General features: G+C 43.7%; 5 protein-coding genes across 7 annotated transcripts; 2 read left to right on the forward strand and 3 right to left on the reverse strand.

The window, feature by feature from the left end:
- Positions 1–117: 117 nt before the first annotated feature.
- On the forward strand, positions 118–2,387 carry RB195_008102 (uncharacterized protein; the record flags this gene model as incomplete). 2 transcript variants are annotated; one of them, XM_064194461.1, is made up of 4 exons in its annotated part: positions 118–208; positions 1,603–1,779; positions 1,869–2,074; positions 2,238–2,387. In XM_064194461.1, 4 exons carry the CDS (start codon positions 118–120, stop codon positions 2,385–2,387), a joined length of 624 nt encoding a protein of 207 aa, XP_064045606.1. The 2 variants fall into 2 exon arrangements, with proteins under 2 accessions (XP_064045606.1, XP_064045607.1); XM_064194462.1 differs by lacking the exon at positions 118–208 and adding an exon at positions 1,089–1,225 and having other exon boundaries at positions 1,619–1,779.
- A 4,090-nt stretch (positions 2,388–6,477) lies between these two features.
- Positions 6,478–8,711, forward strand: RB195_008103 (uncharacterized protein; the record flags this gene model as incomplete). The annotated part of the gene is made up of 3 exons (XM_064194463.1): positions 6,478–6,547; positions 6,602–6,675; positions 8,580–8,711. The coding sequence occupies 3 exons, from the start codon at positions 6,478–6,480 to the stop codon at positions 8,709–8,711; spliced, it is 276 nt and encodes a 91-aa protein (XP_064045608.1).
- A 108-nt stretch (positions 8,712–8,819) lies between these two features.
- On the reverse strand, positions 8,820–9,275 carry RB195_008104 (uncharacterized protein; the record flags this gene model as incomplete). Its single annotated transcript, XM_064194464.1, has 1 exon — positions 8,820–9,275. One exon carries the CDS (start codon positions 9,273–9,275, stop codon positions 8,820–8,822), a length of 456 nt encoding a protein of 151 aa, XP_064045609.1.
- A 40-nt stretch (positions 9,276–9,315) lies between these two features.
- RB195_008105 (uncharacterized protein) lies at positions 9,316–10,323 on the reverse strand (the record flags this gene model as incomplete). The annotated part of the gene is made up of 1 exon (XM_064194465.1): positions 9,316–10,323. One exon carries the CDS (start codon positions 10,321–10,323, stop codon positions 9,316–9,318), a length of 1,008 nt encoding a protein of 335 aa, XP_064045610.1.
- Positions 10,324–13,255: 2,932 nt separating this feature from the next.
- Positions 13,256–13,829, reverse strand: RB195_008106 (uncharacterized protein; the record flags this gene model as incomplete). 2 transcript variants are annotated; one of them, XM_064194466.1, is made up of 2 exons in its annotated part: positions 13,256–13,715; positions 13,780–13,829. In XM_064194466.1, the coding sequence occupies 2 exons, from the start codon at positions 13,827–13,829 to the stop codon at positions 13,256–13,258; spliced, it is 510 nt and encodes a 169-aa protein (XP_064045611.1). The 2 variants fall into 2 exon arrangements, with proteins under 2 accessions (XP_064045611.1, XP_064045612.1); XM_064194467.1 differs by having other exon boundaries at positions 13,300–13,715; positions 13,796–13,829.
- Positions 13,830–15,481: the final 1,652 nt, after the last annotated feature.

The following is a 15,481-nucleotide window of genomic DNA, read 5'->3' on the forward strand; positions in this document are numbered from 1 at the left end:
GGGTCCACTGGCGTCGGATTGGCGCGCCGACGGCAGATGGTTATAGTATGGGGTGCGACGGGTTCCGCGATATCGAAATGGTGCACAATAACTTCCTGTGCATGTCGTAAAAGGCAGATGGGATGTTCCATAGATGTGGGCACTGGTCGCGTTGCTTTTCACCTTCATGATTCCTCTGCGTGTCTATTTCCTTCTCCTTTCGACTTAAGTTTGTAGCATGCCTTCCTCAGAAAGTGGAAACAGAGGCATGCAAACGGCTGCTTAAATAGTAGCGAACAGTTTACATGATCTGACGTAGAACGTTATCTTTATCAGTAGGGTAAATTCTTTCACGTCATTTTGTGCTAAAGCATCATTCATTGAGCAACTCTTGGAGGGAAACAGGAGAAAAACCCAAATTTCGAGTAATACTTTCAAATTGTGTCTACATTATATTGGTATCGATGAAGTGTTTGAAGCTGAAGTTTGAATATTCTCCAAATGTAGAACTGACGCGGTTAGAAAGAAAACTATGAAATCTTTTGTCCTTTTTATAATAAAAAAAAGATGAGGAAAGATTGTTAGAGATACACAAGTCTAATTTCACAGAAAGGGGCACTAATATTGACTTTTATTGATCAGTGAAGGGAAGCGAAGCGACACCACAGAAAGTCTGAAGTCCGGCTTTAGCCGGACGTTCAGACTGGTTTATTGACAAGCAAGGAGGATGCTCTGAGTTTTGTGATTTATAGAGGATAAGACAGCAAAAATGTAGCACTATTCTTGGTTAAATCGACATGATTTACGCTAGAGTTGGCTTAGTGGATAACACATTCGCGCTCGCAATTTTGGTCACATTCCTTTTGCGCTCGACATTCTCGATACAGACGTAGAGTAAGAACACTTGGGTTCGAATGAGCAGCTACTATTGCTGCCGCTCTTTAACGATTATTAAGGTCCCCAATTCCCAGTAATCCGACACCGAAAACCAGCCTGTTGGTAGTGTAAGATTTCCCGTGCACTAGTAGAGCCGTAGCCTGATGGGGAAGGAGCAGGAGGGCTAGATTATTTAATGGTGGAGGTTACGTGCTTGGCGCTTGTGCAGAGTTATGTATAGGCCAAGTAGTGCGCCTAATAACCTGACAGCGCTTTGTGCAAGTGTACGTGCTTATGCTCAGATCGTGCACGTTAAGGACGATCATTGCGCAGTGAAGACGGCGGACATTTCTCCGGCACTACCAGACCGGTTTCTCCGCAACCATCTTGCACTCGTGCGCCTGTCCAAAATCCTATTTTTATCTTTCGCTTTGCAAGTAAAGTGCAAAAGCTGCTGTCCTTCACCACTTCTGTGACGGCTGGACTCAGCATGCCTCAACATCGAGCTGCAAATAAGTGGAGTATATTTTTTGGAACAGGTCGTGCCAGGTTCTTTGGTTACTTCGCAATGATAGCTGCATAGTCGCGCCAGAGCAATTTTTCTCACATCATCATCTCTCTGCCATAACTCCTGCTTTCACGTGAATTTGCAAGCGGGCTAGCTGTCCACTTCGAGAAACACGTACAAATCATTGTCATTTTGCAAAACCGTGGACCTCTTAAGTAAGTCGTTTGTTGCCGTTGCAGGCACTCTTTTGTACAGTCCACCAGAGTGGACTGAAGAGTCGCGGTACGACGGCCTTGAAGCCGCGGTTTGGTCCCTCGGGATACTTCTCTTTGATATGGTGTGTGGTGACATTCCGTTCCGTAACGTTTCGGAGATTTGTACCGGACGTCTGCAATGGCGTAATCAACTTTCCGAAGGTATGGTATTCGGATAGCTTGGGTTTTTGAATTTCATAAGATAGTTTCGGTTGAGCGCAGTGTACATTTGGTTATTGCTATAATTACAGAATGCAAAGATTTGATTAGAAAATGTCTATCACATAAGAGCAGCAACCGACCAAAGTTAGAGGAACTTCTGCAGCACCCATGGATGCAGGTTCCACACGGAGTGAACGGTCCTTCAACTAATAACAATACCATTGCAATCACGTTGTCTACAAACTCAGCGGCAGTATTTGGACGAGCCACACTGGAGCGAGTTCCACATCCAGAGGTTGGTGTTTCCTAAAATTTTTGGTGAACAATTTCTATGAGATTGGGGTTACTCTCCATATGGAATTGTCTGTAACTGGTTCACCTGAATCAATCTTCTAATTCAGTATAAAATAAAGCAGATATTCCTCACATAATAATACCGTTAATTCTAGTAATTTCAGGTTCCGCCGTTTACCACAAACCCCAGGTTTCTTACCGGCGGGTCGATTGGTTCGCCAAGTCGAAGCAATCCCTTTCAACCGCGTCAGTCGACTTCCGTGACAACTGGACCAGGACACGCTCGTTCGATGCGCACCGCGTCTGCCCCTTGATGGGGCTCTTCTGGCTACGGAAGGACGACCTCGTCACCTCCCATGGTAGATGAGTGTTCACTTGCAACGTACTAGACGTCTGCATAGTCCATGTATGTGTCCTGCAATGAGCTTGCGCGATTTTCGCTTCTGTTCTGGGAAATTGCGCCTTGTCAACCCCGGTTTCGTTTATTTTCTTGCTCACAGAATGCGTCTGTCTCTGATCTTTGTATCCCAAAGTCCCGACCCTCAACTCTTTCTGAAACTGCTCCCTGTGCCGAAAGTCTCTGTTTGTTTGTTGTACATATTCATCACGTATATCTTCTCTTTTGAAGTTGCTTGCGTCCTTTAATAATTGTCGTTTCATTCTTCCCGCTCGTACATATAGCTCTTCTCCAGTTTCGACTCGGTTTAAGTACGACCTCAAAGATTGTTATTGAACAATGAAGATATTTGTTGGGGGTTATTAGTAATCGATACGTGTATACTCGCTGAATTATGTATTCTCTCTTCTATTTATACTCGTTGAATACCAATTCCGCATGGGCCAACGTATATTACATTGGGTTGACTGGAATTTGCAAACTTCACATAAGTGCAAAAACATGTGCGCTGAAAACCGAAACTCTAGTCGATTAACACGTTCGCCGCAACAATGCTAAAGGGACGCGTGATCGTGTCATAAGCTTTCCATGTTCAATGTCACCGTCATGCTAAGTTGGATCCAGAATATTGCGTCCGGATCCTTCAGTTGTCATGAACCGTCGCGCATCTCATCTCCTGCTGTAGACATATACGTGCGCCCACCACCGACAGCGGCCCAGCCAGTCAGTCAGCTGGATCTCTTGAGCGCGAATTAGCCGGACTTTCGCCGTAATCTTTTATTCATAATGGATCTGCACCCACGTGAAAACGCACATAAACACCTAGTGAAGAGCAAAGAACGAATAACAAGATGAAAAGAGAGAAAAGTAGTAACAGAACGGACCAATCGAATCAGCTCTTGTCAGCGTCCTCCTTCAACAGAGCAATGCGATTGGAGACAACCTGGAAAAGAGCAGCAAATTACTCAGGTCGAATCCGACGAGAAAAAAAATCTCTGATGACCTAGTTATAGCGTTCAGAGGTGACTTTAGCTGTAATGAAGGGAACAAAGAAACGGACTTTATAGCCGAACGAGTAGTCCTTGCGTGTTAGTGTTTTAACCAAGACTATATGATTGACGTGGAGAAGAAAAAACATCACTTCTTGCAAATCCGTAGAGCTATTTTTTCTGTTCCAAGCATTTTTTTCCGTCTCTTGAGTTGCACTTTCGTCTCCTAAGGACCAATCTAATTACGGATGTTGATAGAATCTGAGCTCATTGCTTTACAGTAGTTAATCTTAGTTGAACTCGTGACGGAGATGAATCTGGTATTCACTTGATGAGGTGGGGGAATGTATTGTTCTCACATAATCGTTCATCAACCGTTCTCGACACCTACGTTGACCGATTTGCTCATCTACCACAGAAAAGTGCAGTAAACTCAATTATAATCGTCTATGTGCACCACTGTTTTTGGGAATTCCGAATTCTTTAAACAGTTGAAGTGTGTAAATCGATTCGACAGAGCCAAAGCCACTGAAGACAAAGTGTATGTGTCAACATATCAAAGTACACTTGGAAGTGTTTGAACACTTCTTTTACAAGCAACCACTAACTAGATGCTCTTCATTTAGAATGTAGATGTAGTGTCAAATATTATGTTTGGTGCGGATGTATAGATATAGAGGGCACAATCATACCCAGCACAGCACAAGTACACTACTACATGCCGTCAATATCGCTCGCTTTGAATGCTCTTTTTTGTGCGTGCGCACATGTGTTTCTCAAACGCACGATTATTGGTCACTGTCACATCGCCTCAAGTACAACGACGCAGCCCTGCAGATGCAAAAGAATGCGTTTCAATGCACTGAGTGATAACGATTGAAAAAAGGAAAGGAATGAGCCCGGCCAAAACCACCTCGTATGATAAATGCCGCGTTCATGACCTTTTTGTGTTTGTGAGCTCACACTCTGCGTGTGTAAACGTCTGGTTGCGATTTGACTCACTGCGGTGGTGGAGAAGGTGGAAGAGGAGGAAGAAGATGAAGAAGGAGTTAGGAGTTCTTCGTCATCCTTAGAAAATTGGTTTCGGAAATGCGGGAGTTTCAACGCTAACATTAGCTACTTCGTGGAAAAGTGGATCATAATGGGGCAAAAGTGGATCATATGGGGTTTATCAAGAAAAGGCAGGCAGACTATAGAGGAATTTTGAAAGATCCAGAAAACAGTCTAGTTATTACTTGTAAGAGGAAGTAAATTACAAGTTGGAATATTGTTACTCCTAGGAACTACTATGCAGTCCCAAAAAAACCCCATTCAATTAAAGGCAGCATACCACGAATCTGAGGTGGTGCGGATTTCAGGTGGATTATTTGTACATGGGATAGTAGATTATGGAGTGGGGTGTGATTCCGTCCATTTCTTCCTAATTGCCGTAAAAAACGGCCCGGGAAAAAGGCGTGCGTGCACGAGGCTGGCGCGCTCCAATCGAACTCCTTGTGAAAAATAGTGCGCCGGAACCGAAAGCCGTATCTTCTGGGCCGTTTTCAATTAGGAAGAAACGGACGGAATCACCCTCCTCTCAATAATCAACGATCCCGTGTGCGAATACTCCAAGGGAAATCCGTACCGCTCCAGATTCATGGGGTGACGCCTTTAAATGGCTGCGTGGGCGGTCGCGGTGCACTAGTCCGCTGCCACTTCTGCCTTCACGAGCGTGGGGGCCCATCTAAATCTGCTTAAAAGGCTGCGCGGGCAGTCGCGACGTGCTGGCTCGCTGCTAGCTCTTATGTATCTGCGGCTCCATCACACGCATGAGATCCTGTGATTGCGAGGATTCGTCGTGAACTCGACTTGAAGGGAAAAGGCTTCTAACTTCTGTCCAAACAACTGAAGGAATCTTCCTTCTAGTACTTGTGAGTTCGACAACAGAGCAGATCTCCACATTTACAAATCAATTAATATAAAAAAGAATGCTTCTAAAGCTAGTATGCTAGCATAAGAGCATAGAAGTTACCAATATTTGCTCATGTTATGTTATGATTGCTCACGGGAAACGTTGAAAAAAAGGATATCGGTGCTAAGAACCAGGGAAAAGCTCGAGAATCTCTGAGAGCCTTCACCTCTGCTGCCTGTTCTCATGTATCTAAATTCTTATGATTAATTTCTGTGAACCTTCACAGAGCGTACGACTTGACTGTTGTTTAACGTTGAAGTGGTAATACCAATTCATTTATTCATCTTTTTCAGATACTATTTGATAACCACTCTAAACAAGTGTTGCTTTATATTTCTGCCAACGTCCACCATCTTTTTAACTCGACTTGTTTTAGATGGTTCATCCACAAATCACTATAGACCGCCAGAGACATGTTTGTCCACAAAAGCATATCATAGATAACCACTGAGCAAGCATCTTGCAGACGCTTGCACAATTCAAGCCCACATATTTTTAAAAAGATAGACGAAAAAGAAACCTAAGAAAAAATATATCTGAGAACAAGATTGAAGACATAGCTTCGAACAAACAACTTTTAGATGTAGCAAAAGGGATAGGCTGAAAGTTGCGGAAGGAAGAGTCACCTAGGTCCCTGCCAAACTCAATCCCATGCTAGCATATGTCATAACGTCATGTTCTAACCAAAACTGTTAGCTCTCCACATATTTCCAAAACAAACCTACAATGCAGTGTGCAAACTATAAACTAACTTAGATGAACGTTAGTGGCTATCGAGTACACATATGCTGTTTTTGCTCACAGTGGAAGAAATACTCCTAGAAACAACAACTTAATGAAACTGTGCTAGGTAACAGTAAACAACAGAGGTGGTCATGCCTCCCTATTCAACTTCTAAATTCTTTTCATTCAAATCAAAACGAATTCGTACAGATGTCCTTGACTGGGCGGAGCTCCAGGTTCACTAAAAAGCCGGAAGCACGGTAGAACTCGTCACGACCCAGCGCGCTCCAAACCTACTCGCGCGACTGCCCGCGCAGCCGTCTAAGTAGATTTAGACAGAGGCTATGCAAAACATTCCCTCTATTTTGCGCAATTGCCGACAGTGTTTGCTAGTATTGGAATCATTTGTGAAAGGTCATTTCGTTATGAGTCTCACCAGAATTTTTGCTCTCGCGATTTTTTTTACAGGTGATAGAGACCATAGCTTCACAGTACTATTTAATTTTACGGTGATTCTACTTTTCGCAGTGGTGCTACAGCAGGTACTGATGCATGATTTTCTTGGGTTTTCTATGCTGTTTTTCGTTGACATTATCTTTGTTTTTCAGTACTTGTTAGTTTTTTTGACAGCATGAATTAAATGTGTTTTACCTTTTTTTGCGAACATCTGCTAATCGCACATAGAAGTTTTTGGCCGAACATCTTGCATCCCTAGATTCTTCATAATTAACTTTCGATAAATTCATTCACATGGTGCCAGGTTTGTCCAGGTAACGATGATTTCTTCAAGTTGTTGCGTAAAGTATCAGAGCATATATTTCGACGGGCGATATTTCACTCGGCGCCTCCGCAATTAGTGTATTGTATCAGTTTTAGCAATAAATCTTCCTAAAGTCAATCTGACCCAGATGTACGATAAGACGAGATTATCCGAGAAAAGGTTGACCGAAGGCAGTGTTTTAAGTGTATTTGTTTTTTTTTTTTTTTTTGCGCTCCTCGCGTGGAATTCGTTAGGAAATTTGCTTCCTTCGTAGGAAGCTATCGCATGATTATGTTGACAAGCGACTAAAATACACTACGGCGGCAGATTTTGCTTCCGCGGCCGTCTAGGCCACATCGGAACAGAGTAGCCTCGGCGCAGGCTTTTACTACTTACAATTCGCAATTGTGAAGACATGTAAAGCGTTGTCCTTGCTTCATTTTCTGTCATTTCTTCGATGTCGTTCTTTTCAACAGTCTTGCATCACTTTTGTTACGCTGCTAATCCTTTTCAAACTTATTGCTACGTTGTTTATAATAAAGAGATGTATTTCTTCTACAAACGCCCGTTCTTTTCTCTTCACGTATGCATTTCATCTTTTGTCGTCTCTTCAGAGTCGTTCTCTACGTAAATGTAGATTTACTTTCGATACATTACTGCTATTTATTCAAGTTTATTTCTACGTTGCCTACATTAAAGAGATTTTTTTTTGTAAGCTTCTGCTGTTTTTTTTTAATGGTATTAGATATTTATCTTTTTTCGTTCCTTCAGCATCGTTCCTTAGTCTATCTTTATCTCTGATTCATTGCTGCTGTTTATTTAAGTTTATTGCTAAGTTGCTTATATGGAGACGATATGTTTCTTCTATGAACTCTTGTTGTTTTCTCTTCATGTGTGGTTTTCAGTTTCCGTCGTTTCTTCAAAGTCGCTCTTCACGTCGGATGATATGTAAATGTAAGGGCTGATGTAAGGAACGACTCTGAAGAAAGGAGAGAAGATAAAAATATAAAGCCAGAAAAAGAAAACAGCAGAAGCTTACAAAAAAAAAACCGCTTAAAGGCTTCAGCCCACGAATCTGAGGTGGTACGGATTTCAGGTGGAGTATTCTTATAAGGAATAGTAAATTATGGAGTGGAGGGTGATTCCGTCCATTTCTTCCTAATTGCCGTAAAAAATGGTCTGGAAGATACGCCTTCAGGCGTTCTGGCGCATTATCTTCTACAGGGAGTTCGACTGGAGCGCGCCAGCCTTGTGCGGCGCCGCATCTTCCGGGCCGTTTTTTACGACAATTAGGAAGAAATTGACGGAATCACCCTCCTCCCCATAATCTATCATCCCTCATAAGAATACTCCACCTGAAATCTGCACCACCTCAGATTCGTGGGGTTATAGAGACGACTCTCTATTTCTAATCTATTTCTTATCGTTGTTATTGTACTATGTTATTATATTGTTGTATTATCTCTTGTCATTGTAAATTGTATTGTATTGTCTTGTACTTTGTCCTTTGTGTAATCCTGTAACTTTGAGAAGCGTCATCTTATGGCTGATCTTACCTAGCGAACCACAACATAGCATTCCATGAAGCTCGGCTCGCCCACTCACTGTATATAAATGTCGCGTGTGTCGTATAAACGTCGACGAAGATTCGGTCATCGAGTTCCTTGGTCGTCTTGATCCTTGAAGCCTCAGCCTTCGCGGTTGTACGGTTTTGTGCTGTTCGATGCTATTGCCGTGGCCTTCGCTTGTGGTGTTGTGAAGTCGTCTTACATTGCTAGGTGGTCATCGTTTGCCGTCATCCAGGACCATAGGTTGTGAGGAGTACATCCTAGTAAGATGATGAGCCGAAAAAAGCGGGAGAGGAGAGTGTGTAGTTGTTACAATCTTGGAGCATCGATGAGAGTCAATAAGCGTGAAGGAACTAACTCATAATTGCTTCACGTGTCCGTTCTTGGAGGCAGTTGATCGAGAGAAGACACGTCGGTAAAGGGCGATGACGATCAGTCGTAGTGTCTTCAGTACAGTGAAGGTTACAGCGCGTAAAGCAAGGAGAAAGATGCGACAGATGGCCACAAATACTTGAATCCCGCATGTCCAGAAGAATGCGTAGCCAGTGGCGATCGCAGCAGCAAAGGATAGTGCGGCGATGACGAGTGTTTTATATCCTGAGAAGATTGTTTCAGCAATGTGGGCTATATCCGGAAACACAATTTCGTCGTGGACAGTACTTTCTCCGTCGATGATTCTCTTCACTGTCTCGTGGATCGTGCGGACCCACTGCAGGATTCGAGTGATCTCGAAGATTGTTCCTCTGATGCCACACGAAACCGTGCATTTCAGCTTCAGTCGGGCTTGCGTGTGAGTGAACCTGATTTGTGACATGGGTCCTTTGGGAGAACATGGAACCGTGAAATGTTTGTCGTCACAGCGAATGGCCGGTCTCGCTGCTTGTACAAGTCACATTCGAAACTGCTCTTTGGGTGCAGTGGTAGCATCCTTGAGCTATTGTGCTGGAAATCGTGCAAGTTGAATCTGTTACCTCCTCGATTGCCGCAGTGACATCCCCTTCGAATGTCACCAGGAACTCGGCGGCGACCAGCGTAGGGATTTTTGCGATTACCTCAGCGTCGCGAACTGCTTCGAACGAGATCCATGGTCGGCGAACAGGCAGTCGGTTCTCGATTTCGTCGTAAAACACCGAGGTGATATTGAAATCTGCACAGTTACATCGGATCCGATTTTCCGCTAGCTGACAGTTGCAAGTGTGCGAGACTTCGTATTCAAGGTATTGAGCCGTCATGAGTGAGGAGCACTGCAGTGGTAAAGAAGTTCCCTTATTCCACAAGGCAACATCCTTGCCGTTGGAGATGAACGATGTATGAAGTGCCGGCATGGGAGGAACTGCAAGAGAACTGAGCGTGATTCTCATATGATCGTGGCGTTTTGACACGGTTGGTTGTAGGAAGATTGTTGATACTGTCTTTTTGCCATTAATAAGCTCTGATTGGATATCCAGTTCGACTGTCTCCTTCCATGCCTGACATCCGAAGATTTCGTAGATGTCTTCCTCCGCTGGAACGTGATAGATGCAGTAGAAAAGGCAACCACTACTCAGATAGAAACAACCGCAGCCAGTTCCCCCGGAACTTTCTATGCAACGTGTTATTCCTGGATACTTGTTTCCTTTTGCTAACTCGGGAATTTCGTCAGTTGTGCTTACATGCTCACACTTTAATCCCGTGCAGCTTTCTGAGTGTGCACATCGCTTCGCATCGATTACCTTCTGATTGGTGTTCCAAGTGAACATCAGCGACTGTTTCTCGCAGTTCAAATGAAGACCTTTCCAGAGGAACTTGTGTTGAAGCACAGTAACGTTCTTATTGACGAGCCGAAAACAGGCTTCCTGATTGTACGTGTTTAATTTCAGCATCTCTGTGAGTTCCACGAAACACTTTCCTTTTTGATGCTTTTAAATATAGGCAACAGTTTGTAGAAGAAACACATCTCCTTAACATAAACAACGTAGCAATAAGTTAGAAAAGGAGCAACAGCGTACCAAAAATTATGCAAGACTGTTGGAAAGAACGACATCGAAGAAATGACAGAAAATGAAGCAAGGACAACGCTTTACATGTCTTCACAATTGCGAATTGTAAGTAGTAAAAGCCTGCGCCGAGGCTACTCTGTTGCAATGTGGCCTAACGCGACCCTGGCCGCGGACACAAAATCTGCCACCGTAGTGTATAGTAGGGTCAAAACGACATGAAACACGGACATTTGCGCAAGCGGTTACGCTCAAAGCGGAGCGGTGGAGCGTAGCGGTTGGGATCGTGTAAGGGCCCACGCTATCGCCACGCACCTCTGCAGTTCGCCATGGTCCCTTCTCGATTCCAACCGCTGTTTCCACCGCACCGCTTCCGAGCGCGGCCGCTTGCGGAACGGTCCGTGCTTCATGTCGTTTTGACCCAACTATATTTTAGTGCTCTGTACTATGTTGTCAGCTTGTTTAATCAGCTAACTTGCATGTTTGTATGCCTTGATAGGTTGTAGATAGAAGTGCGCCTGTCTTCTTTACGGTTCTTCACTTAGGGGATGTTGTTCTGGGACTTTTTGAAAAGCTCCCCATCACAAGCTTTTTTAATCAGTTCCCCGACATTGTGGTCGCAGATAGTCGCGGCTGTCGCTTTAAAGCTTTCAACGAAACTATAACTTGTTTTAAAGTTTTAACAACTTAATGTGTGTGTAAGGCGCTCCAAGTTCAGTGGCCTACCAGTTGTAGATAAGATTAGATTTGCAAATATCAAATTGAAACCGCGAAATATATCCCACGGGTTAAGGAATTGGAATCCGTAGAATCTCACGCATCAGTCCATGGCATTTTGCACGTGGAGGGAGCATTTTTCGCCCATAATTTTAATGAATTAAAGCATATTGATATAATAATTCACGGATATGTACATAATATTAGTAGTTTTTTTAACAAGTATTTTTCATCAATGATTTATTTTATACGGTTTCATTTCATCAATCCCATAGGTGTAAGAACTTGCGTCGTTTAAGAAACTGATGTTTTCTATTCTCTTAACACTTGAGCATAAGTCATGAAAGAAAATCTTTTTGATGTACTCACTGAATGTTAAGAAGTGCATAATTGCAGTAGTTGCGTCAATATTGGCGAATTAATGTGTTGAAGTATTTTCATGCAGCTAATGCTCCGACGTTTCAGAATTCGCTAGAGGCGCCAAAGAGTGAATATCTTATGCTGATGAAATGAAATCCCTACCATCAGGCCGATCTTTAAATAATCGTAAACTCAAACAAGGCGATGTAGACTATCTTGTGACTTAAATATGGTAATCTTAGTTAAGCACGCTCCCAAGAAAGGTTATCATTGTCGTCCTAGAAGAATTTGCATAAAAAGTTCTCCTATAGATATATCGAGATATATATCAAGATAGTAGGATGTAGTATTCGCCTAAAGTTTCTCGTGGGAACCTCAGCCTACGGCATGTTTCAACTCATTAAATGGAGAAAAAGTTTTAGTAGTAGCATTAGTTGCAGTTTATCAGATCGCTTTGTTGAAGGTGCTGAACCGAAATAACCCGGATAAAAGTCCGTTGTTGATGCTAGTAGTTAGCTCTGTGCAGGTTTTTAGATTTTCTCTTGGTTTTTCTTTTCCATCCGAGAACTATGAAGCTACCACAAGTTATGCACATGGGGAAAGTGTGTGTGTGTGTTTTTTTTTTTTTTTTTTGGGGGGGGGGGGGAGTACTAAACTGCGCCCTTATTTCTGGAAGTTGTATCTTTCTTTTTCCGCTTAGTAACCTTAGCTTGCATTTCCTCTATGACTAATGCTTAGGCCCCTTGATGACTGACTTAGTTATTTGCTTTGAAATAAGGGTGCAGTATGTGCCCGTCCCTCCCACGTACATTTATCCCAAAACCATGACATAAAATAGGAAATAAGGGTCGTATATCTCTGATTTTTGTTCATCCAGATTTCTTGTTAACTTTCTAACATGTTAGGTCTTGTTGGCTTGTTTTGGCATGGTCTATTATAATTTTTTTTCATTTCTTTTTAATCCCAATCATAGATGCAATAGTCGGAGCCGGTGCTCTGACCCCTTTCACTTCTAAACGGTTGGCGAAATTACCCCCTTCACTTTTAGAAGGTTGGCGAAAGGACGCCCTTCACTTGAGCTGCATCCCATGAGCTAAACCTTCTTCACCTGAGGAGGGTCTGGCTTCTCTTTATCGCACCTATGATCCTAATTTTCCAATGTTATGCGCGTTATAACTCGAGGATGTTATTAACAGCACTTCGTTCAGTGGTAGTGTAGTAGTCAAGGTGGTGGCTGGCTATCTGTGCACGCAATACTGATACATTTTTTCTACTATGTACTTTGCTACTACTAGCGCTGGTATCTACTTCTCGTAATGAAACTCACTGATTCGCTTTTTTCTCGCTGTTCAGAACTTGTGGTACATTCTGGTCCGTTATTCTTCTTAAAAACAGTGAACTGGTTTGAATTCTGACATTTACTGGATTCTTTTTGTTGCATGTCTTGGATTGTTATGTATCAGTCTGAATGTTCGGCTAAAGCCGGACTTCAGACTTTTTTGTGGTGTTCCCTTCGCTCGCCTTCACTCGTTAATTAATCCAGATTAATAAAAATTAATAGCAGTGACTAAAATCAGAATTCTGTTTTTTAATAACGTTTTCTTCTTTCTTTTTCACTATAAATAAAGGCGAAAGATTTCATAGTTTCCTCTCCAAACGCGTCAGTTCTGTATTTTGAGAGTATTCAAACTTCAGCTTCAAATACTCCTTACCAATATATTATAGGCATAATTTAAAAGCATTACTCGAAATATGAGTTTTCCTGCTGTTTCCCCCCAACAGTTATCAAAGAATGATGTTTTCGGGCTTCTGCTTGGACTTCTCGCTTCTGGATCCCTGGTCGCCACTTGTCGTGTTCTTGTTTGAGTTGTGAAGATGGACTTCTCGCTTCTGGATCCCTGATCGGGCTTCTGCGCGGATTTCTCGCTTCTGGGTCCCTGATCGGGCTTCTGCTTGGACTTCTCGCTTCTGGATCCCTGATCGGGCTTCTGCTTGGACTTCTCGCTTCTGGATCCCTGATCGGGCTGCTGCTTGGACTTCTTTCTTCTGGATCGCTTCTGCTTGGACTTCTCGCTTCTGGATCCCTGATCGGGCTTCTGCTTGGACTTCTCGCTTCTGGATCCCTGATCGGGCTGCTGCTTGGACTTCTCGCTTCTGGGTCCCTGATCGGGCTTCTGCTTGGACTTCTCGCTTCTGGATCCCTGGTCGCCACTTGTCGTGTTCTTGTTTGAGTTGTGAAGATGGTTTATTTTACCGAGTACTTACCCAAAACTAAACCAACATCGGGCAACTGTGCCAAACATTGCTACGTACATTGAGCTGATGAATAAGAACCTCTCAACACATGGTAATTACACACAATGGCAATAACACAATATACACAACTACAAGGGCGGGTGTATTGTAGCGGTTAGAGGTTCCGCTTCCTGCACGATCGATCGGAGGTTCGAATCCGCCCTGGTGCTCACCAAGCCTTTCATCCCTCCGGGGTCGATAAATTGGTACCAGACTTGTCTGGGAGGATAAAAAAAAACTGACATGACCCATCGGCTAGCCACCACAAGTCATTGTATAGGACAGATACACGTTCGTAAACCTCAAACGATTCTGAATTGAAGTGAACGTGGGGGCGCATCCCAAGCGGATTGATTAACGCCAGAAACTTTATCCTTTATCCTTTAACACAACTACATAAACTACATAGTTAACATCTCTACGGCTCCAACTGTTGACCAATCTGGCGCCGGTGGACCCGTCACACACCCTTCTATAGGTATCTGGCGCCAGTGGACCCGTCGCACCCGCTTCTATAGGAATCTGCACCAGTGGACCCGTCACACTTCCTTCTATAGGTATCTGGCGCCGGTGGACCCGTCACACCCACTTCTATAGGTATCTGGCGCTGGTGGACCCGTCGCACCCGCTTCTATAGGAATCTGCACCAGTGGACCCGTCACACTTCCTTCTATAGGTATCTGGCGCCGGTGGACCCGTCACACCCACTTCTATAGGTATCTGGCGCCGGTGGACCCGTCGCACCCGCTTCTATAGGTACCTGGCGCCAGATACCTATACAAGGGGGTGTGACGTCTGCTCATTCATGGGGCTCTTCTGGCTACGGAAGGACGACACCGTCACCTCCCATGATAGATGAGTGTCCACTTGCAACGTACTAGACGTCAGCACAGTCCATGTATGTGTCCTTCAATGAGCTTGCACGATTTTCGCTTTTGTTCTGGGAAATTGCGCCTTATCAACCCCGGTTTCGTATATTTTCTTGCTCACAGAATGCGTCTGTCTCTCATCTTTGTATCCCAAAGTCCCGACCCTCAACTCTTTCTGAAACTGCTCCCTGTGCCGAAAGTTTCTGTTTGTTTGTTGTACATATTCATCATGTATATCTTCCCTTTTGAAATTGCTTGCGTCCTTTAATAATTGTCGTTTCATTCTTCCCGCTCGTACATATAGCTCTTCTCCAGTTTCGACCCAGTTTAGGCACGACCTCAAAGATTGTTATTGAACAATAAGCACATTTATTGGGAGTTATTAGTAATCGATACGAATATACTCGCTGAATTATGTATTATCTCTTCTATTTATACTCGTTGAATGCTAATTCCGCATGGGCCACGATTTCACGTGCATTACATTGGGTTGACTGGAATTTGCAAACTTCAAATAAGTGCAAAAACATGTGCGCTGAAAACCGGAACGCTAGTCGATTAACACATTCGCCGCAACAATGCTAGAGGGACGCGTGATCGTGCCATAAGCTTTCCATGTTCAATGTCACCGTCATGCTAAGCTGGATCCAGAATATTGCGTCCGGATCCTTCATGAACCGTCATGAACCGTCGCGCATCTCATCTCCTGCTGTACACGTATACGTGCGCCCACCACCGACAGCGGCCCAGCCAGTCAGCCAGCTGGACCTCTGGAGCGCTTGAGCAACGCACATGATTTCCGA

This window comes from Necator americanus, chromosome III (assembly GCF_031761385.1).
Source record: "Necator americanus strain Aroian chromosome III, whole genome shotgun sequence".
NCBI classification, from domain to species: Eukaryota; Metazoa; Nematoda; class Chromadorea; order Rhabditida; family Ancylostomatidae; genus Necator; species Necator americanus.